The sequence below is a fragment of the Sciurus vulgaris genome (genome assembly GCF_902686455.1).
Source record: "Sciurus vulgaris genome assembly, chromosome: 2".
Taxonomy (NCBI): domain Eukaryota; kingdom Metazoa; phylum Chordata; class Mammalia; order Rodentia; family Sciuridae; genus Sciurus; species Sciurus vulgaris.
The window spans coordinates 93,365,599-93,389,400 of NC_136462.1; the positions used below are offsets into that span (position 1 = coordinate 93,365,599).

A 23,802-nucleotide genomic window follows, 5' to 3' on the forward strand; every position below is an offset into this window, starting at 1 on the left:
GGTCAACTTAGTGAAACCATGTTTCAAAATAAAATTTTAAAAAGGGCTGGATTGTGGCTCAGTGGTAAAAGTACTTGCTTCACACATATGAGGAACTGGGTTTGATCTTCAGTACCACATAAATATGAATAAATAAAATAAAGGTATTGTCTCCATCTACAACTAAAAATATTTTTTAAAAACCCAATACTACAAAAAAAAAAAAAAAAAAAAAAAAAAGACAAACACCATTAGACTGCAAGCTCCTTGACAGCAGAATTCGTATCTTATTCATCTTTGTGTCCTTGACGCAGGGCACATCAATATCTAACAATTGCCTATTTAACTAAACTATGCTAACAGATACATATTATGCATACACATATGTACATAAATACATGGGCATTTATGGGAGGGAACAAAAGATTACAATCATAAAGACAAAAGTGTTCCTAAAACTGAAGAACTAAATACAAAAATGAAATGTCTCATGAATTAAACGAGCATGTTTTATAAGCTCAGATACTATGAACCCTTCAATCTTTTCCTCTCTGATGAGCTTCCAGGCCATTTGACAGAGCACATTTGCCTTTGCCACCTGGTGACAGGATTGCAGTAATAGCAGTAGCTGATAGACTATTCCTGTGAGGAACCTTCCACAAAGTGTTCAATCATAGTTCTCCACATATCTATAAAAGAGCATCTCTGTGATGGCTTGTGTGAACTGACAGCAGCCATGGAACCACTAAAAAGGGAAATCATGCAGCAGGAAATAGCAGACTGGCTTTTTGCACACCCACTTTGTCTCCAACCCAGCATGAATAAGGGAATAGGAAGAGAAATGAATATAAGAGAGAACATTTTGCCCAAATTTGCAGAGTGATGGATAGGACAGTACAAATCAAGATGAATCAGATGGGACCTGTTTTTATCTTTTCTTTTTTTACATACTTTTTGTTATGTGTATGTCTGAATATGTATGTATGTGAGAGAAAGAAAGAGATACAGGGGAGAAAGAGACTAAAATTCATTTCTGAATGTGTGTAAGAGGCCATATGCAGTCACAGTTACACACAGACACTTAGAGGTGTAGCTAGAATTGGAGACAAAACTTCCCTGCTTGCCAATTTTTCTAAATAAATATGTTCACAGATTTCATAGCATTAATGAGCTGCAAAATAACCACATATTGAAGCTAGAAGCAGTTGTCTATACTAAGGATATTTTAAGTGAATATTAAACAAATAATTTAAATTAGACCAAATTTTTAAATATGAAGCCAGTGTGAAAAGAGGAGGAGCACATGATTTGGACATCAGATGTTAAATTCATGGATATTTATTATAATATATAATATATATATGGTGAGTTTAAAAATATATGTTCCAGGGTGGGTGTGTACCTCAATGGTAAAGTATTTACTTATCATGTAAGTGAGCTCCAAAAAGAAAAAAAAAATCTAAATTTTTCATACTAACTTTATGCCATACTTCCAGATTCTTGTTCCATTTGTTGTTCTTTTTCTCTTTCTCTCTTTCTTTCTTTCTTTTCTTTTTTTTTTTTTTTTTTTTTTTGGTGGTGCTAGGGATTGAACCCAGGACTTTGCAGGTAAGACTAGTGCTCTACCATTGAACTACCCCATCTCTGGAAAATATTCTAAATTGGTTTATAGGCAAGTACAAATCTTTAAAATTGAAAAGATGAGGCACAAGTTGTAGTTATGATAAGTGGGCGATGACTCTCAGAGCTGACTGATACTTTGTCTGCTTCATGTCATGATAACTTTGACACATTTCTATAGTGGACCAAAAACTATTTATCATGATGCCAACACACATGTGTAGCGCTGAATTTGAACGGTCTAGGCACAGTCTGATTTTTATTGCCTTGAGCATTATAAAAATAAAACCGATACACTTGGTATGATTTATAACGAATATTAGAGCAGAAAGAGAAAAATTATGGCATGAAATTAAAAGTGTACATCATAATTTATAAAACATTCACAAGGAGTATATCTATATACTGGGGCTGGAGATGTGTGGCTCAGTGATAGAGCACTTATCTAGCACAAGTAAGACACTGGGTTCGATTCTCAGCACCACACAAAAATGAATAAATAAAACAAAGGTATTGTGTCCATCTGCAACTAAAAAAATAAAATTAAAAAAGGTATATCTACATACTAATTTTTACACAAACCTCTAACTTCTGCCAGGTTAAATAACATGAACTTCTGGAAGTCAAGCTTTTATTATGCAAAATCTTCTAGCATCTTTGACCTGCCATTGCTCCCAGTTAGTTGAGAAAGGTATGGTGAACAAGTCAAGAGAAAATAGGCGTAGGTGTATGGATTACCATTAAATTTCTTCTTTCCTTCCCTTTCTCCCTCCTTCTCCCTCCCTTTCTCTCTTTCCTTCTTTCTTCTTTTTGTTCTTTTTTTGTTTTTTTTTTATTACTGGGGATTGAACCCAGGGGTGCTCTCTACTATTGAGTCACAAGTCCAACTTTTGTAAAATGTGTTTACTTTGAGACAGTCTCACTAAGTTGCCCAGACCAGTCTAGAACTTGCCATTCTGCTGCTTCACCTTCCTGAGTCATTGGGATTAGGGACTTGAGCCACTGTTCCCAGCTGCATTAAGTTTCTTTTCTATACTAAGGACTTTTGTTGTTGTTGTTGCAGTGCTGGGGATTGAACCCAGGGCCTTGTGCTTGCAAGGCAAGCATTCTACCAACTGAGCTATCTCCTCAGCTCTTATACTAAGGACATTTATACAATTTATTCCTCATAAAGAAGATATTTTAATCCCCATTTTACAACTGATGAACTTGAATTTAGCTAAGTTAATTAATTTGTGTTTATAGTCTCAATGAGAAGGATGAGGTCTCATATTTGCAATAACAAAGTTATTTCTCTTCAGTAATTTTAGAAATAAATATGTTTTGTTATTTTGGCCTAAATATAACATCTGGTTGATCAAAATGGATAAAAACAAGGCTGAACCCTTCTCAGGGCCTACGTTAATAGAGTGGTGGCAGGGATAAATTCAAATTCAAGTATGACATCAACAACCCATGATTTTTATCCACAATATCACGTGTTTTCAAAGCGCTATTGCCATTCAAGTTCTAAGTAAACATGATCCAATAGAAACAGATTCTGACAGTCAGCCCTAGGAGAGAAAATCAAAGAGCCACTTGACACTAATTTTAAGTTATATAGAAATCAAGTAGCAAAACAGCCAAGACTCTTTTGAAGAACAGGCAGGGTGAACTTGTTCTCCAGGACATAAAGACATAGTATAAAGGTATAGGAATTAAGTCAGCGTGATACTGGCACAAGGGTAGACAAAAAGAATTTTGGAATAGAAAGCTCATGCATTAATCAACATTGGATTTTTAGCAAAGACGGTACTGCAGAACAGTGGAGAGAAAGACAGTCTTTTCCACAAATGATGTTAGGATATTTTAACAAGAAATTTGGAGAGAAAAAACAAAAACAATTCTTAACTCACACAACAATCTGAGGTGGATTGTAGATTTATATTTGAAAAGTAAAATTAATAAGGTTTTTAGAGGTTAATATAGAATATCTTCATGATCTTAGTGTAGAAAAAGAGTTCTAAAACAGGACACATATATTAAAAAGTTGATAAATTTGACTCTAATTAAGAATATCTTTTCTTTGAAAGACCACAATGTATTTAAAGAGAATGAAAAGGAAAGCCACAAAAAGGAGAAGAAATTTACAACATATGTACTAAATAACAGAAAGAGCTTGTATCCAGAGTATGGCAATAACTACTAGATATCAACAAGGAAAAGATGAACAACTCAGCTGACAGGTAGGCAAGAAATGTGAACATGCATTTCACAAAAGGGTATACCAAATATCTAATAAACATGTAAAAATTGCTCAGTGTCTTTAGTAATCAGGAAAGTGAAAATTAAAACCACAATTGCAACCAGGCATGGTGGGCATGCCTATAATCCCAGCGACTCGAGAGGTTGAAGCAGGATGATAAAAAGTTCAGAGCCAGCCTCAGTAACATAGCAAGACCCTAAGTAAATTAGCAAGACCCTGTCTCAAAAAATTAGAAAGACTGGGGAGAAAGTACAGTGCTTAAGCATCCCTGGGTTCAATCCCCAGTACCACAACAAAGAGACAAACAAACAAAAAAACCCAAACAACCCCCTCCCCCAATTCCATAATACTATATATATCCATCAGAAGAGCTAAAATTAAACAGACTGACAATAACAACAGTTGCCACTGGGAACTCATGTACACCACTGGCAAGAATGATACAACAATAGTTTAGCTTTCTTTATTTAAAATTGAAGATTTACATACCTGATGATCCAACAATTCCACGTCAGTTATAGAAACGTATGCATGAATTTATCAAGAGACACATACATGAATGTTCAAGAAAGTATTACATGTGATCTCTCCAAACTTGAAAAAAACTCAATTATGGCATCAGTAGTGGAAGGAGTAAATATGTAGTGTGATGTATTCATACAACAGAATGATATACAGAAAGAATAATTAACAAACTACATCTGCATACAACATTGCGAATGAATCTCATAAACATAATTCTGAATAAAAGAAGTTATGTACAAAATGATACCTAATGTGTTATTTAAATAACAGAAAATTTTAAGAAACGGGCAAGACCAATCTACAGTGTAGAAGAATAAGTGCTTAGAAAAGTCAAGAGAATAGCTATCTAAGAAGAAACAAAAAGGATAGTGATCAAGAGAGATTTGCTGGTTCTTTTTGTGTGTGTGTGGTACTGGGGATTGGACCCAGGGGCGCTTACCGCTGAACTATATCCCCAGACCTTTTCTTATTTTTTATTTTAAAACGGGGTCTATCTCTATGTTACCCAGTCTGGCCTAGATCTTGTGATCCTCCTGTCCCAGTCTCCCAAGGAGCTGGGATTACAGGCATGTAACGTCACATGAGGCTAGGAATTTCTTTTTTTTTATTGTACACAAATGGGATACGTGTTGTTTCTCTGTTTGTACATGGAGTGAAGGCATACCATTTGTGTAATCATAAATTTACATAGGGTAATGTTTGATTCATTCTGTTATTTTTTTCCCTTCCCCCCACCCCTCCCACCCCTCTTTTCTCTATATACAGTCCTTCCTTCCTCCATTCTTGCCTCCCTCCCTAACCCTAACTCTAACCCTAACACTAACCCCAACTCTAACCCTAACTCTAACCCTAACACTAACCCCTCTCACCCCCCATTATGTGTCATCATCCACTTATCAGCGAGATCATTTGTCTTTTGGTTTTTTGAGATTGGCTTATCTCACATAGCATGATATTCTCCAATTTCATCCATTTGCCTGCAAATGCCATAATTTTATCATTCTTTATGGCTGAGTAATATTCCATTGTATAGATATACCACAGTTTCTTTATCCATTCATCAATTGAAGGACATCTAGGTTGGTTCCACAATCTGGCTATTGTGAATTGAGCAGCTATGAACATTGATGTGGCTGTATCTCTGTAGTATGCTGATTTTAAGTCCTTTGGGTATAGGCCAAGGAGTGGGATAGCTGGGTCAAATGGTGGGTCCATTCCAAGTTTTCTAAGGAATCTCCACACTGCTTTCCAGAGTGCCTGCACTAATTTGCAACCCCACCAGCAATGTATGAGTGTACCTTTCTCCCCACATCCTTGCCAACACCTGTTGTTGCTCGTATTCTTGATAATCGCCATTCTAATTGGGGTGAGATGGAATCTTAGGGTGGTTTTGATTTGCATTTCTCTTATTACTAGAGATTTTGAACATCTTTCCATATGTTTGTTGATTGCTTGTAGATCTTCTTCTAGGCTAGGAGTTTTTTGTTTGGTTTGGTTTGTTTTTTTTTTGAGATGAGTGATAGTTACAGGGATATTTGTTTTGTGATAGTTCATTAGGCTATACATTTTTCCAATTGGAAGTTATATTTCATAACAAAAGAGATTTTAAAAATAAAAAATTCAGAATTTAAAAATTCCTATTCAGTATTACCCAGGTGGGAAAAAAGTATTCAGCGCTAATGTGTTTGGGTTGGTATTCACTTTCTGAAGCCAAGGAGAATGTGGGATACGAAGATAAAGGTCATGGTTCCTGCCCTCAAGAAGCTTACCATTTTGGGATAGGGATGTAGCTCAGTGGTAGAGTGCTTGCCTAGTCCGTATGAGAACCTGGGTTTGATTACCAGAGCCACTGAGGAGCGGGGGGGAGCTGGGCTCAGTAGTGCTTGCTTGTAATCCCAGCAGTTCAGGAGGCTGAGGCTGGAGAATCAAGAGTTCAAAGTCAGTCTCAGCAAAAGTGAGGCTCTAAACAACTCAGTGAGACCCTGTCTCTAAATAAAATACAAAATAGCGCTGAGGATGTGGTTCAGTTGGCTGAGTACTCCTGAGTTCATTCCCTGGTACCCTCCCCCTCAAAGAAAAGAAAGAAAAGGTTGCCTCTTATGGCAATGAATGATACATAAAGTATTACTATTACAAGATAGAATTTAATAAGTGGCAAGTAAAGATACTATTTGGCTATTTGTAGTATTTGGGTTCCTATAAAATATCACATTATTAAAACAATTGGTTTTAAAAGTGATGGTATCAATAGGAAGAACTAAGGTATAACAAAGAAAAATATTAGAGTTTTTTTCCTCAATAATTTCAGGAAAAAAGATATTTTTGTTATTGTGTCCTGAATACAACAGACTGGCTGATCAAAACAGACCAGGAAAAAAAAAAAAAGTCCAAGCTAAGTCCTTGTCACGACCCTTTAACTTCATACTCTGGAGCTTTTCTATTACTGTTTTCATCTTTGGCCTCAAATTTTCCCATAAACTTTTGTTCCAGTAAGATAATTTTTAAAATCTTATTAACATTGACTCTAATGATATAAAATCTAACAGCTCTAATGATATTGCATGTCTTTTTGAAGAATGTATTACTATTGCCTTTTACATAAGTCATGGGCTTTATTTTCCTAGCTCTACTCAGTACTGTCATTAAACACTACATATGCTATCATCACTTTTATTACTCATTTTAATAGTCAATATCACACAGAAGTGATACCTGAGCAAAACAAACCCCAGTCCATTTTGTAAATACCAAGCATGAAGAAAAAGCCAATTGAGCTCCCAGTCACTCACTCAGGCAACAGCAGTTCCAAATCATGGTCATAATATAGAATCTGTGGCCATTCAACGCCCCACATATTATTTGATTATACTTAGCTTGCAATATGAAAATCTGTAGGTAAAATGTCTGTACATGTAAGTTGCTATGGAAACAGTAAAAGAAATGTTTAATTCCTTCTTTGAGGTATAAGGGGGTTGAAGTGCAAGGAAGGTTTCACATTCAATCTGAGTTTTGAGTAAGGATATGAATTCTGCAGGTGTAAAAGAAAGGGAAGGCAACTCCAGGTGAGGACTTTGAGAACAAAGACAGGAAACAAACTGAACTGTCATGGCGCAACAAGGTTTTTGAAAGCTAACTTTTAAAACTCATTTAAAATAATGAATCTGTATACCCATTTCATTGTGTAGAACTAGTATATCTTATTTCCTGAGAATAGGTGCTACTCCTTGGTCACCTCTCAGTGACATATTTATTTAGATGATTTCAGTCCTATTAATCTGCATTTATTTCCTTCCCATTTGCCATTTTTTCCTTTATAATAATGACTGTAATTCATACAAGGTATTGGCAGTTACTGCTAAAGATGAATGTTTATGAAGAGGCATTAGTGTGGTTTGGCAGCATGAATACAACCCCAAGCAGAATATCTGTGTGCTTATCCTGGCACATCTGTCAAGAAACTCTATGACCCAGGTGCAGTGGTCCACAGCTTTAATCTCAGTGACTCTGGAGGCTGAAGCAGGGAGATCACAAAGTTCAAAACCAGTCTTAGCAACTTAGGGAGGCCCTAAGCAATTTAGTGAGACCCTGTCTCAAAATAAAAAATATAAAAAGGACTGGAGATGTGGCTCAGAGGATAAACACACCTGGTTTCAATCCCTAGTACAAAAAATAAAAAAAGAAAAAGAAGAAATGCCATGAACCTGAGTAAGTGACTCAACCTTTTTTGACCTCAACTTTTAAAATTTGTAAAACAAGATGATCCCCAAGATCCTTTCTAATAAAATGGTCCTTTCAGATGGTCAACAGTGAGCTAATGAGTAGCTTAAGGTCCTGTCTGGCAAGAATATTTGCCTCATCTACTTGGAACAAAACAGAAATGAAAAATATTTACACCCTAAGATGAGGGCTCATAAGTAAAGATCCCCTAGACAATGATGAAGCAAGGGGAAGAATCTCAAACTAGGGATGTGATAGATATTACTAGTGACAATAATTGACCATCAAAATTTAGTTAAATTAGAATTAGGAAATCTATATACTTGAACGATGCTATATCTTTTTAAAAATTGTAGCAAAATATATATAACATTAGCTTTAGCCTTTTAATCATTTGTAAATGTATGATTTGGTGGCATTATGAACATTCATGATGTTGAGAAATTCTCAACTATACCCATAAATATTATGCTTTCATGTTTTGCTTTTTTCTACTTAGTTTCCTTAGAAAATACTATTTTTAACAAATTGTTTCCTCTCTAAGCTGAATGAAAAGAAAAAGGATTTTTTATACCTCTAAAAGAGTTGTTCTCAACCTGGGGACATTCCTTGCTCAGGGATATATGGGAATGCCCAGCAACTATTGACAGATAGTGAATATATGCTAGGAATGCTGCTAAACATCCATGATGCACAGGACAGTCTCCCCATACCCTAACAAAAAATTATGCTACTTTTATATGACCTGTTTTTGGAATTCACATCACTGTTCTTGCTTTGAAAAGATCTATTCTACAAGAAACCAATCTGTGGATTTTGGAGCTTTACTTTGGTCACCATAACTGCTTTGTCTATATTTTCATGTAAGATTGATTTGTTAGATCGGTTGTTATATTTCAGGACATTGTCTACTTATTTAAGGATTGTAGAGCTTTCGACTCCAGGCCTACACTGGAAATAAAATGAACCAAGCCCCAAATGTGGGAAAATGACTGGTTATTAGATTTTTGCTTTTGATATTTTATGAAATTTTAAATAATTATTGTCAAAAGAAGATCACAATTCTTCGCTGGCACAGAAATAATATGGTAACTAGCTGGGCACAGTCACACATGTCTATAATCCCAGCAACTCAGAAAACTGAGGCAGGAGGAGGGCAAGTTTCAAGCCAGCTTTGGAAACTTAACGAGAACTTGTCTTGAAATAAAAAATAAAAAAATAAAAAGGGCTGGGGATGAGGCTCAATGGTAGAGTGTCCAATATGGGGGAGGGGGGAGGAAAAGAAAAGAAAAAGAAAAAGAGATAACTAAAGCAGTCTTTCCCAGGGTATGCTCTGTGAGACATGAATGACAAGGAATTCAATAAGTATTAAGGAAAAAATTTTTTTTTAATTTTAGGAAGGAGTAGTTTAAAAACCAGGACCTGAATTAATTAGTTTACCTAGTGAAAATATCAGTGCTCTAAGAGGCAGAATTAAATTAGAATTTTTTAAACATTGTTTCCTTATTTTTTACCTAAGATAACATTAATTACTTGGTATTACCTGCACTGGTTTATCAACCATCTGCTCCTGATGATATTGCTTCCAAAATTTTATCAAAGTTCCAAGCAGAACTGGATTAAGCATGCCCTTCTCCATAAGACATGACTTGGTTACTCCTCCCTGCTCCCCACGTGAACTGTTGCTTACTCTTTTAATAAAGAAGATTGATATGAAGATATTAAATCATAACTCTTTCCTTCTCATTTGAAGCACAAAAAGGTAGATATCTCTACTAGAAATATTATAAAGTAGTAAGCATATAAACATTTTTTTGTAGGATTTTTATAAACATTTTTAAATACTCCTTCATTTTCTTTGATTTAATCTATATGCACCATTTTGTATAAGAACAAGCTAAACCTTAAATCTCAAACAGTATTTTCCTAGTCAGCTTAACTCTTCAAGTGACATTGTATGGTATACACATATTCACAGGCATGCCACAGTCTCAGTCTGCTATTCAACACACACAAAATTAACAAGTTTCTTTGTAGGTAAATGCTCATGGCAACATTATTCATAATAGTAAAAAAAGTGGAAATAAACTAAATGTCCATCAACTAATAACCTAAACAAAATGTGATCCAACCATACATTGGAATATTATTCAGCAATTAGAGTAATAAAGTGCTGATACATACAACAAACATTGATGAAGCTCAAACACAGTATACTTAAGCAAATCAGAAAAGACCACATGTTGTATGATAACTATTTATATAAAATGTTCAGAATGAGTAAATCCATGGAGATCAAAAGAAGATCTAGGGACTGGAGTTGTGGCTCACTGGTAGAGCACTTACCTGGCATGTGTGAGGCCCTGGGTTCCAAACTCAACACCACATATAAATAAATAAATAAATAATAAATAATAACTAAAGGCCCATTGACAACTAAAAAATATTTTTAAATTTTTATTTAAATTTTCATTTTTACAGACTGCATTTTGATTCACTGTACACAAATAGGGTACAACTTTCCATTTCTATGGTTGTACACAATGTAGATTCACAGCATTCATGTAATCATATATCTACATAGGGCAATACTGTCTGTCTCGTTCTACTATCTTTCCTTCTCCCACCCTCTCCTGCCCCATTTTCCTCTACACCATCCAAAGTTCCTTCATTCTTATCTTCTCCCCCCCCCCCCCCCCCCCCCCCCTTATAATGTATCATCATCCACTTAGCAGAGAAAACGTTTGGTCTTTGGTTTTTTGGGCTTGTCCTATTTCACTTAGCATTTTTTCCAACCAGCAAATGCATAATTTTATTCTTTTTTATGGCTGAGCCCATTGTGTATATATACCACAGTTTCTTTATCCATTCATCAACTGAAGGGCATCTTGGTTGGTTCCACAATCTAGCTATTGTGAATTGAGCAGCTATGAACATTGATGTGGCTGCATCACTGTAATATGCTGATTTTAAGTCCTTTGCGTATAAACCAAGCAGTGGGATAGCTGGGTCAAATGGTGGGTCCATTCTAAGTTTTCTGAGGAATCTCCATACTGCTTTCCAGAGTGGCTGCACTGCTTTCCAGAGTGGTTGCACTAATTTTCAACTCCACTAGGTATGTATGAGTGTGCCTTTTTCCCCACATTCATGCCAACACTTATTATTGTTTGTGTTCTTGATAATAGTCATTCTAATTGGAGTTAGATGAAATCTTAGGGTGGTTTTAATTTGCCTTTCTCTAATTATTAGAGATGATGAGCACTTTTTCATCTATTTGTTGATCACCTGTATATCTTCTTCTGTGAAGTGTCTGCCTATTTCCTTAGCCCATTTATTGATTGGGTCCTTTGTATTTTTGGTGTAAAGTTTTTTAAGTTCTTTATAAATTTATTAGCTAAATAATACTATAGCTAAGGCATTTTTATCCCCAAGTAGAAGAGGAAAAGAAGGAAAGGCAGTGGAGAACGGTCTTCTTCTCCAAGCACACTCAGGAGAGTTGGCCATGAGTCTTACTAGCCATGTGTCCTTCTTGGGGAACAAAACACAAGTTCCGAATGGGGGATTAGGAATACCAGGTATAATGAATCTTTCCAGGACCCGCCTGCTATTCTACTGCTAGATCAAGAGAATTATCTGTGTCTTGTTACAAACCTAACTGATTAAATACCAAGACTATTTCCTTTACCTATGGAATACGTCTTTCTGAAGCATCAGTCAACAAATTAGAAGTGAGAAACAGTCTGGATAGAAGACTGTTCCTCCAAAACAACTTCCCAGAGAAGAAGGAGTAAGAAGAGGAACAGCAGGAAGAGGAGGAACAAGGAAGAAAGAAGAAAAAGGCACAGGGAAGTATCACACTCTGTGAATTGATTATCAAAAGAACATTTTAGAAAAAAATAGTTCTTATTTAGCTCTCATCGTACTTTAGAAGGAGGAGGTGAAAGGCATGACATGGTATTCCACTAAGAAAATGTATTTCATTATGATGGGATAAAGCTACAGGAGTAATGCATGACATTAAGGCTCAAGACAATTACACCCCCACAGAACTCTTGCATAGCACTTGAGAGAGTGGAAAGATTTGAGGTTGTCAGGTGAAGAATTCATGAAGAAACTTGCAATTTTCCTCTAAAAGCAGAAAAGCTTCTGCAGTTATAGAAACAAATGTAAATTCATTGGCAAAGAAACTTCTGATCAGTTCTCCAGAGTTCCTGATTTTAGTGAATAGTTCTAGCATTGATAGAGTTGTCCAAGTTAAAAACTGCTTCCCTGACTTCTTGACTCTCTGATTTCTCCCCTGAATTGAAATTCTCCTGACTAAACTTCCTGTCATCCTCTCTGCAGGTACAATTTTGCAGGTACAATCACATTTAGCCAGAATAACCTTTCTAAAGCATAAATCTGACTATATTATTCTCTTCTTAAAATCTTATAGTGACTTCCTATTTCTTACTCTGGGATAAAAATCCAGACTATTTAATATGATATGAACCTCACCATCATCTGGGCCTCACTTTTCATCCTTGTTTCTTTCTGTTTTTTTTTTTTTTTTTTTTTTTTTTTTTGGTTTGGTTTTTTGTACTGGGGACTGAATGCAGAGGTGCTTTACCACTCAGCTATATCCCCAGTCCTTTTTTATTTTTTATTTTGAGACAGGGTCTCACTAAATTGCTGAAGTTGATCTTGAACTTGTGATCCTTCTGCCTTAGCCTCCCAACCTGCTAGTATAACAGTTGTGTGCCACCATACCTGGCTTTGTATAAGATCTTAAAAGACTTAGAGAATGAATATGGAATACATTCTAAAGAAGAGAAGTAGCCTACCAAGGCATGGAGGTATTGAGATATCATACTATGTATACAGTGTGATCTAGTCATACTTTTTTTTCACAGAAGTTACTTTGCTTGGAAATTAATAGATTTTTTTAAACAATACTTTAAAAATAGATTTTAATTAATCCTAATATTGTCCAGATGCCAAAAGAAAGAACATTGTGCACAACAACATAATTTTAGTAAGGATCAATATTTCAAAGTTACTGAACCACCCTGTTACAAAATCTCTGGCTTCTGGTCTGTCTTAGGATGCAACATGCTGCTTTTCTAGGGTACTGACAAAATCAAAACATAGCACCTGAACAGAAGTAGTGAAGTGGGTTCAATCCATCATCATGTTTACTTGATATCATGGAATTGTACTACTGAAAACAACACAAAGGACATGCTGAGATCAACAAATTTAGCGAAAAACTATGTAGATTTTAAAAAAGCGTTAGCTTCTACTTACAGCTCAGACAACAGATACACAAGGATCTGCTTAAAGGGCAGATCCTTACATATTACACATGATTAACTCTGCTCACAGCTGTGTCTTATGCTTGAAAGTCAGTGTAGGAGGATTTATTGTGATGCCGTGCTAGCATCTGCAATAGGTAACTTACCAGGAAATGAAGGAAAAAAGTAAATAAGTAAGGTTTGAAAAATGATAGCATAATCATTTGAAACCAGCTCCTCATAGAGTCTCACTGCATTAAATGGGGCCATCTTTAATTGGGTCACTTTACTGAACAATGTCAAGCAGAGAAAGCTACCATGAGAAGATTATATGAACTGCAGTGCAAAGAACAAAAAATAGGGCAGAAACTTTGGGTTTTCTGCCAAGTTCAGAAAAAAATACATTGCAGCAGACTGTGCATGACTATCTTTTCATTAGTTGCCAAGAATCTAAGTCTGGTTTTTAAAAATTGTAAAGGAAATAGAAGCAAAATGTTAAGAAATAAGAAACTATTATGTTTAAAAGATAGATGAGTAGTACTAATCAGTCAAAAATATATATTGAATCCCTATAATGTGCCCAATACATATATATATATGTATATGTATATATATATATATATATATATTTAATATAGCTGGCTTCTGTGCTACTTGCTAAGAGGTGAAGAAATCTCTGCTTTCTGGGGTTAACAAGACACCAATGTGAAAGAGTTGAGTAACAAAATAAGGTAGTACCATGTGATTATTGCCCAAATGATGCTGTTTGTAGGCAGTAAATGCAACATTCAGAAGAGAAAAGTACAAGCTGAGCTAGAACTTAGAGGAAGTTCCCAGAGAAGCTTCTTGAAGAATCTTGGATTCTAACACTGTGCCTGCTTTTGACTGGTAAAATAATTTTGAACAAGTTATATTACTTCTCTGGATCTTCATCTTCATCTACAAAATGGAAGTTTTCGAGTAAGTCATCTTTAAATTCCCTTCTTGTTCAAAAATTCCATAATTCAAGGACATGAGAAGTAATTTGAATGAAATGGAAGAAGAGCATTTAAAAAATATTTCAGATAAATCCAAAGAACATGGAGAGAAGTGAGCTGTCCCTGGAGAAGGAGAAGGCCTAATGGTGTGAGTCAAAACAAAATCACAGCCTACATCATAATATGTGGTAATGTGGTTCTGCAGAAAACATCTGTGAAAAGTCTAGTAGGTGTCTAATGTCACGAGAAAATAAATTCCTATGATAGAAACCAAGAGGACATCATGGAGGCACAGTAAGATAGAGGTCACTTCCATTTGAGAGTAGCATGGGTGAGAGGTGTCAAAAATGTTTTTGAGGAAGGAAAATGCTTCCCAGGTTGGTTGACAGTGAAGAAGGGAGATGGTGCACACGTGTAATCCCAGCAACTTGGGAGACTGAGGCAGGAGAATTGAGAGTTCAAAGCCAGCCTCAATAACTTAGCAAGACCCTTAGCAACTCAGCGAGACCCTGTCTCTAATAAAATATTAAAAAGGACCGGGGATGTGGCTCAATGGTTAAGCACCCCTGGGTTCAATCCCTGGTACCAAAACAAATAAATAAATAAATACATACATAGAAGGAAGAGATTGGCAGCCTCAGTAGAACTTTTCTGTCTCTGCTGTTTTCTTAACATCTCCCTCCATCTACAGTACTGTCTGGCACATATCAGGCACTCAATGGACATTTGTTCAATTAATTCATTTGTTAATTAATTAACACTCCATGATATAAAGCCTGGCATAAAATAGGTTTCCAATAAAAATGACGTAATTTTAAAATTTTTCATTTAAAAGCATTACTCAATTCATAAAAACTCATTCAATTAAATATTTTTCAGTACTATATTAACATTATAATGGCCATTGCATGGGTATGTGAAAAATTTGTATCATCATTAAGAATGAAAAAATTGGGGCTGGGGAGATAGCTCAGTCGGTAGAGTGCTTGCCTTGTAAGCACAAGGTCCTGTGCTTTGGGTTCGGTCCCCAGCACCCAAAAAAAAAAAAAAAAAAAAAAAGAATGAAAAAATTCAGGGGCTGGTGTTGTAGCTCAGTTTGCCTAGCATGCGTGAGACACTGGATTCAATGTTCAGCACCACATATAAATGAATAAAGTAAAGGTCCATTGATAACTAAAAAAAAAAAAAAGAAAAAATTCATAAAATGGTAGTGAAAGAAAGAAGTTCAGGAGGCATTCCAATATGATGGAATAGCCAAACAAAGGTCAGAGACATAATAGTCTAGGAAATAAGAATCCTTAGAGCAAGGGTTGTAGGGACATGAAGAAAAACAGGGCTGTGCATTTCAGTAGAGACAGGGAATAGTTCTGTCAAATATGTGGTCTTTGCCAGGTGTGGTGGCACACACCTGTAATCCCAGTAATACTGGAGTCTGAAGCAAGTTCAAGACTAGCTTCAGGAAATTAGTGAGTCCTTAAGCAACTGTTTCAACAACAACAAAAAAAAAGTGTGGGGGGTGCTGCTGGGGATGTAACTCAGTAATAAAGCACCCCTAGGTTCAATTTGAAGTATCCACCCCCTCAAAAAATGTGGTCATATAGGCCAGAGATCACTAATTTTTTTTTTTTCTGGGATTGAACCTAGGGACCCTTTACCACTGAATATCTCCATTCCTTTTTATTTATTATTTTGAGACAGGGTGTCCCTAAGTTGCCAAGTCTGACCTCAAACTTGGGATTCTTCTCATCCTCCTGAGTTGCTGGAATGACAGGCATACTCCACATGCCAAGTTTAAAAACCTTATTTTTAAATGTCAAACTGGACAGATGTTCATATGATAGTCATATTTTATATAATCCTATTTTTAGTATCTGTTGACTTACATTATATAATGAAAAACTTTATGATGAATTTACCAGTCATTTCAATTTTTTATTTTATTCATTATAAATTTTGGACATTTTTTAAAGTAGTGAGATATTATAGACATTATTTTTCTATATGTGTTTTATTGCTGGGCTACACCCTGAACCCTGCTCTTAGTTTTATGTGACAGAAAAGAAAATTCTATCTTATACCCATTACTTTTATTTTTTCCCATTATATGGAGTCAAAATTAAACCCAATATGCCATTTTGAAAATGAGAAAACTGGGATACTAAGATTCAATACTTTGATGTTACGAAATTTAAAAAGGGGGTCTGGAGATATGGCTCAGTTGGTAGAGTGTTTGCCTTGCATGCACAAGGCCCTGGGTTCAATCCCCAGCACCCCCCGCAAAATTAAAAAGAGGCAGAGATGAGTTTTTGTTCACACATTCTTACTCTAGAGTCCACCTTACTCTTAGAGCTTCTTGCTTCTTGCTACATAGCTGTGGAAAATGGGTCTGACACAGGGAACTTAACAAATGTGTGTTCTATTGACTAGTATTGCATATGACTAGTCATATAGTATTGACTAGTATTGCATGAGCTGCCTTCATGAAGTAGCCCTCTTAAGCTGAGGCAATTCTGAAGGTGACTGATCACTGAGAGTTGTCCACCCGCAGCAATCCCAGAAGCTGGCAGAGGTGTAAGGAATACGTCCTTCATTTGTGAAGGGGATCTAGGTGGCACAGCATAACAACCACTATCTGTGCATGGCATTATATTCCCTTCCTGTGCCTGTTGCCAAGTTACTAATTGATCATAGCTTTTTTTCTCATTTAGCCCTGATGCACCTTCCTAATCTTTTTTAATCCAGCAATTCAGGCATGTTACTATAGCCTATAGTCTATAGTATATAGTCTATAGTATAGAGCATATAGTCTATTTGCTCTTATCCCCCTAGTTATTCTAATCAGGTCAATGTGGGGATATAGAAGCCTGAGTCCCTCCAAAGCAGGACAATTCTGAAGGATCATTCTGGCTTCAGAGCTCTACAAGGAGTTTGCTAAAACTCATTGACACTGCAGAGCATCCGGACTTCTCTCTCTGCCCATCCTGTTTTCTTCCCTTCCCTTTTCTTCTTCAGGTGATGATCCCAAGAACATGCTCTAAAAATCTTGCTTTTACTAATCTCCATTTTAGAGTCTGTTTCCTGGGGGACCCAACCTATGACACCACAGAATCATTGGATCATTAACTGTTCCTAATCAGAAGAGAGGTAATTAATATATCTGAAGAAAAAATTCAGTTATTGTTTTTGTCTACCCCATACTCTGTTTCTTGGTAACGGATTGCCCATGGACTACATAGGAGTGTCATATACTGGACCAATCATAATATCTCGTCCCTGGCCATAGTGATGGTGTACAATGAAGGGTTCGCAATCAGACTTGGACAATCAGGATCCTTCTTTGGTAATTTTTGTACTGAGAGCTGAGAGACAACCTCCCTTGTCTCTCAAATCATAAAAAGTCAGGAATGCTATGGCCTTATTTCCTGTCTACAAGGAAAAGGATCATCTGAATTAGGAGAGAATTAAGTCAAGTAGAAGGAAGAAAGAAAAACTGAGAGAACTGGAAGCATCAAATCTCTGGTAGGTCCCTGGTTCCTGATGCTCTTCCAATAGTATTGTGAATTATCCTAGTATCGTAAAAATATCTTTATTTTTTAATCTAGTGCAGGTTTAGGGTATTTTCATTTATACTAGAAAGAACCTTGTATAATACATGTGTATTTGGTATTTCTGTGAATTGCCACATTCTCTAACCTAGTCCTAAATATTGAGGAATAATCTAGAAAGTAATTCACTCCTCTGCCCAGCTCCATGATATCAAACTTTTCACAAATCAAATACATTGGAGATAATATATGCCAAATAGTGTTTCTGACTGGAGAAAGGATGAGAAAGATTACAGAAAAGAAACAAATGACATGATTTTTGCCTTTAAAAAAGACTCCACCCAAATACAAGTTTCCCACATTTCAAACTCACTTGCTACTCTATAATAGATTCTTAGCCTCTAATTAAATCTTAAAACTTTATCTATGGTTATACTGCCTTTCCAGTTAATTATATTAACATCTATACTTGGTATCTTAAAAGATAGGAATTAACTTTTAAAAATGGTTTCAAATTGTTTAAAATTTTAGGATAATTATAGATCTACAGAAAAATTATGAAAATGACACACAGAATTTCTTTATACCTCACCTGCAATTTCCCTCTTTATTAACTTTCTATATTACTGTGGTACATTTGTGACAATGAACTAATACTGATATATTAAAGTATATATTTTATTCAAACTATTTTAGTTTTTATCTAATGTCCTTATTGTGTTCCAGGATCTCACCCAGAATACAATATTGCATTTAGTCATGTCTCTTGAGGCTTCTTTTGGTTTGTCACAGTTTTTCAGATTTTCTTTGTTTTTGATGATCTTGACAGTTTTTGCTTTTTGGTTTGTTTTGCTGGGCTGGGAATTAAACTCAGGGCCTTATGCATGCTAAACAAATGCTCCAACACTGAGCTACATCTCCAGCCCACCTTAACAATTTTGAGGAGTATTGGTCAGGTACTTTGTACAATATCCCTCAAGTTGAATTTGTTTGATGATTTTCTCATGATCAGACTGGGGCTTATGAGGTTTTGAGAGGAAGACCACAGAGTGTTATCATCATCATGTCATATCAGGGATATACTGTCAATGAGATATATCACTATTAATTTTGATTACCTGGCTTAAGGAATTGACTTTTACCTTAATTTATTTAATACCTAATCCATAACTGCTTATATGAAAACACTTATATACTGTCTTGGTGATATTTGGATTGGACTCATTACTAGGGGGAAAAAGTTGGTGAGGTAACCATCAAAAAAGGGAAAAAAAAAAAAAAGCTGGACACCAGGCGATGTATGCCAGGTATTCAGGAAACTGAGGCAAGATGATCGCTAGTTTGTGGCCTGGGCAACTTAGGGAAACATTGCCTCAAAATTAAAAAAAACTAAAAGGGCTGGGGATGTAGCTCAGGGGTAAAGCACCCTTGGGTTCAATCCCTAATACCTACCAAAAAACAAACAAAAAATCTTTCTGGAAGAGTGAAAAGAGGATTGACTTTTAAACTTTGGCTTTGCCATTTATTAGATGTATAACATTGGACAAATTATTTCTGCATCTGTAAATAGAATAATAGTACCAAATAGTGCTTTTAAATACCTGTCGAAGAAATGTTTGAACATATGTTTTGTAAAATATACTTTTAGTACTGTTAGGATCCCACATTAAAAAAAATTCTTGGGGGCTGGGGATGTGGTTCAGTGGTAGAGTGCTTGCCTAGCATGTGTGAGGCACTGGGTTTGAGTCTCAGCACCACATATAAATAAATGAATAAAATAAAGTTCCGTCAACATCTAAAAAATATTTTAAAAAAATTCTTGGAGTTAACATTTAAAAAAGTTAACATTACTTAATGGATTAATTTTCAACTCTTAGATGAGCAAAGTAAGGTCAATGTGAGTTGAGAAAAGTATGGGTGAGAGGGTTTCTGAGTTCCCACTTTTGCCTTGCTTCTTTTTGCCAGTCTGCTTGCTTTCTCATAGTGGAGAGGATTCTTTAGATATTAGGAAGCCAGAGCAAAAAGCTCAACTTTGACATGAATTAACTATTAATAATTTTGATGTTACTTATTTTTCTCTACAGTATTTGAGAGAAAGCATTCCTCTTTCAAGGTTCAATAATTTTTGTAAGCTGCAAGACAAGTAACTATTTTAGCAATGAACTGGAAGCACAGAAGAATTATTCAAAGATAAAAAGTCTTTTTGCTTCAGAATTGTGCCACTTGATTTGAATGAAAATACCAGTTTTTGTGTTCTTGAGGTTTTATGCTGGTGGCAGTTACTGATAAAGCAACTCCATCCTCTTTTTAAAACAGGCGAGAGCCAGCAACTTTTAATTTTTAATACACATACAAAGGAAATATGCAGGGCTTTCTCTGCATCAATGAAATTAACACTGCACATATAACAACAGCTAGCCTGATATAATGCAGAGTCTAGTGATATGAATTCAAGACTAACTTTCAAACAAGATATAGGACTTTTGAGAAAGTTTTTGAACGTCTTCGTTTTTTTGGATTTCTGAGCTGCAAAACTGTGTTGTTGAGAGGGTGAGACGAGGCGTGCAGAAACATCTCGTAAGACAGCTATTGTTCGTAACCCAGAACGTGTTCCCTGTCATTAACGGTGCATTAGTTACTATTCATTGAGGGCAGCTTTTGGACTGTGTATTTGGAAACCCTGTTGAGGCAAAAAAAAAAAAAAAAAAAAAAAAAAAAAAAAAAGTAGTGCGTTTAAAAATAGGATCTCACTACTCTTAAATTTTTTCGGATCATGAAAGCTGTAACCTTGGAAACCAGACTGGCACCACCTTTCAATCCTAAAGCTTATGATCTCCTGCTTTTCCCCGTAATGTCTTCGGGGCATCGTATTTTATAGTCCTTCCTCTGCAACAAAACCCTTCTAGTCACCTGTTTCTGGCTGCAGCTCACCTACTGCTTTACCTACTTCGCGGTCGCACCCCTAGATGTCCTCAAAGACAAAAACCCTCACGAGGACCAGTCGAAGTCAGGAATTCCCTAGACACTGGAACAAGGAAATCGAGCAGGGAACTGCACTCGACACTCCCACCCAGGTACAAGACGGCCCCCAGATCGCCAAATTTAACATCGCACGTTATCTACCAGAGATAACCCTCGCGAGATAAAACTGCAAGGGGGACGAGAGGAAGCCCACTTTCTCGCGAGAAGAGGGGGCGTCGGCGGAAACTAGCAAATGGCCCCCTAGGCGACCCAGCCCCAGTCGGTGGGCGGGGCCAGAGTACATCCGCCTCCTTCCGGCTCTTTCCCCCGCCCCCCAATCCTGAGGTGTTGGGCCCGGGCGCGGGCATTTGGGTCCTCCTGGTTTCCTGCGACTGGTGCTGGGTTGGGTTCAAAACCTCCGGCACGCGCTTTGGCCTGCTTTGAGGAGGGGGGGCGGGGAAGGGACCTGCAGCTTGCGGCCCCGCCCCCTTCTCCAGCTAGCCCGCGAGCGGATCAGACCGCCTCCTGCTTCTGCCGGCCCTGGGGCCGCGTCCGGGGTGCAACCCCGTAGCCAAGGCCTGAGCTTTTGCTCGCAGGTGCGGGTGGCGAGTCCCCCAGGCAGAGCCCTGTTCGGCCTCATGGTGGGCTTTGGGGCCAACCGGCGGGCTGGCCGCCTGCCCTCCTTCGTGCTGGTGGTGCTGCTAGTAGTGATCATCGTCCTCGCCTTCAATTACTGGAGCATCTCCTCCCGCCACGTACTGCTTCAGGAGGAGGTGGCCGAGCTGCAGGGCCAGGTCCAGCGCACTGAGGTGGCCCGCGGGCGTCTGGAGAAGCGCAATTCGGACCTCTTGCTCTTAGTGGACACACACAAGAAACAGATTGACCAGAAGGAGGCCGACTACGGCCGTCTCAGTAGCCGGCTGCAGGCCAAGGAGGGCCTGGGTAAGAGATGTGAGGATGACAAGGTAAGGACGAGCTTTTTCCCCTCAATCCCCATCGTTTTTCTTTCAGTTCCTGTGGGGGTTTAAGCCCACCAGCGGTAACCTTATCACTTCTAGGACTGCAGCCCTGGAAAGCTCCTTTTGCCTCGCAAACCCTGCTTCTGTCAGACCTATCCTGGTTTATTAATGCCACAGTCTCTAGTCCCTGCCAGAGACTGACTGTAGGTTCTGGTTCTCAAAAAACAGAACTTGACCTGTGTATGGTTGCCGCCTTTTCTCCAGGCTCAACTGCTGAGCTGGCAATGGTAATCATCTGGCCTGTGTGGCCGCCTTATGTTCACAGACACACATCTGGAGACTGCCAGGTTTGGTGGGTATTGTTGTCTCATCCTTATTCTGTGCACACAGATCAATAATAATTTCTTATTTTAAGAAAGGTGCCTCCTTTTACTCCTTACTGTGTGTGAGACACACACACGCACACACACAAATTTTTTTAAGCAACATGACTTCTTAATTCTCTATAGGTTTGTGTATCAACGAAAGAATCAGCTATTACTGCCTTTTTGTGATCACAATTTTTTTGATAAATGGGTCCTGGAGCCATGTCTGAGCCACATTTGTGACTTAGACTTGGTTAATCTGTTATTATATACTCAATTTGAATTGTTAACGAAATTAGCCAAAATGGTAAAATCTAAAACTAAGTCCTAAGCAACATAATCTCATGTCTGTTTCCTCATTGTTCTTGAAATAAAATAAAAAGAAATTGTGTATGCTTCAGAATTGTAATTGGTGTTTATGTAGAATACCAAAAAACTTTGTATTAAAACAAGTTTTAAGTTTAAAAAGTTTAAAACTGGACTTACCATGCCTGCTACTAAATAAATAGTCTTTGTCTTTGTCATCATTATATTACTAGATGTACTAAGAATTTGTGATTTACACAACTTCTTTTGGTATAGCAGAGTTGTGCATATTTCTGATGGGATAGTAGATACCTCTTTTTCTGAACTCTTTAGTAATCTTCCCCTTTTTTGTTTCCATTATACATTTTTACTTTGTGTATCAAAATCTTTCATAGTAAATCAGTAAAAATCTCTGTGAGTTCCCAACTTTCCTCTTGTCATTGGTCTCTACCTCCTCTTTATTTAATAAGCTTGATGCCCTTGGGTGTTTCCCTATTTCTCCCTCCTCTTCACTATAAGATAAGATATCCTCTGAAAACGACAAAGGATCAGCAAATGTATGTACTTATTACACTTCAAATTCTAAAGACTGAATAACTGTCTTGGGTAGAGAAGGCAGAAAACTGTGCAGTTTCAGAGCATTAAATGAGGTCTTCAGACTTGGAATGTTTAAGCATTATTTAAATTCTTATCTCTAAACTTGGGGAAAGATGAGTTTTTTTTTTTTTTTTTTTTTTTCCTTCCTAGTATATACCCTGGATTCCATTTCTTTTATCTATTAGACTGTTGCAGTCTCTTTCAGTCGATTTTCATGTTTTACCTTCAACCAGGTGCAGGTGTCCCCATTTCTAAATTTTAAAATTTCTATATATACTCCCTTTTCTCTAACAACTAATTTCTTTTTTTTACCTTAACTACTTACTCAAGTTATTGGTGGTCTATTTGTGTACTTCTTCCTCTTTTTTCATCTCCATCCTACTCTTTTAAAATATTATTTGCCACTTCTTTTTTTCCCTTTTCTGAAGCTATTCATGGAAGGTCACAAGTGACAGTAATCCTTGTCAAAGTCAAAGAATATTATGATTCTCAGTTTATTTACTATTTTGTTTGGTCCTCTTATTGTTAGCTTTTTGAAAACTCTCTTCTCTTGCTTCTGTAATATTGCTGTCTTCAGATTCTCTTCCTGTTTTTTTCTTCACTGTATTCTTTGCTGTTTTTTTGTATTTTTTTTCTTTTTCCCCAACCACTCCAATCTTGGACCGTTGTTTTCCCCTTACAGCAGTATTTCCCAAAGTGGTATTAAACAGAATACTGTTCTTGGAATTGTTTC

At 36.9% G+C, this 23,802-nt stretch overlaps 1 protein-coding gene across 2 annotated transcripts in view; it reads left to right on the forward strand.

The window, feature by feature from the left end:
* Positions 1 to 21,172: 21,172 nt before the first annotated feature.
* The window catches only part of GOLM2 (golgi membrane protein 2), a 125,911-nt gene continuing 123,281 nt past the window's right edge, over positions 21,173 to 23,802 (forward strand). For both annotated transcript variants that reach the window (XM_079127790.1, XM_079127791.1), the window contains exon 1: positions 21,173 to 21,807. In XM_079127790.1, coding sequence (XP_078983916.1) covers positions 21,481 to 21,807 — 327 coding nt within the window. In that variant the 5' untranslated portion in view covers positions 21,173 to 21,480. The remainder of the gene's footprint in view (positions 21,808 to 23,802) is intronic.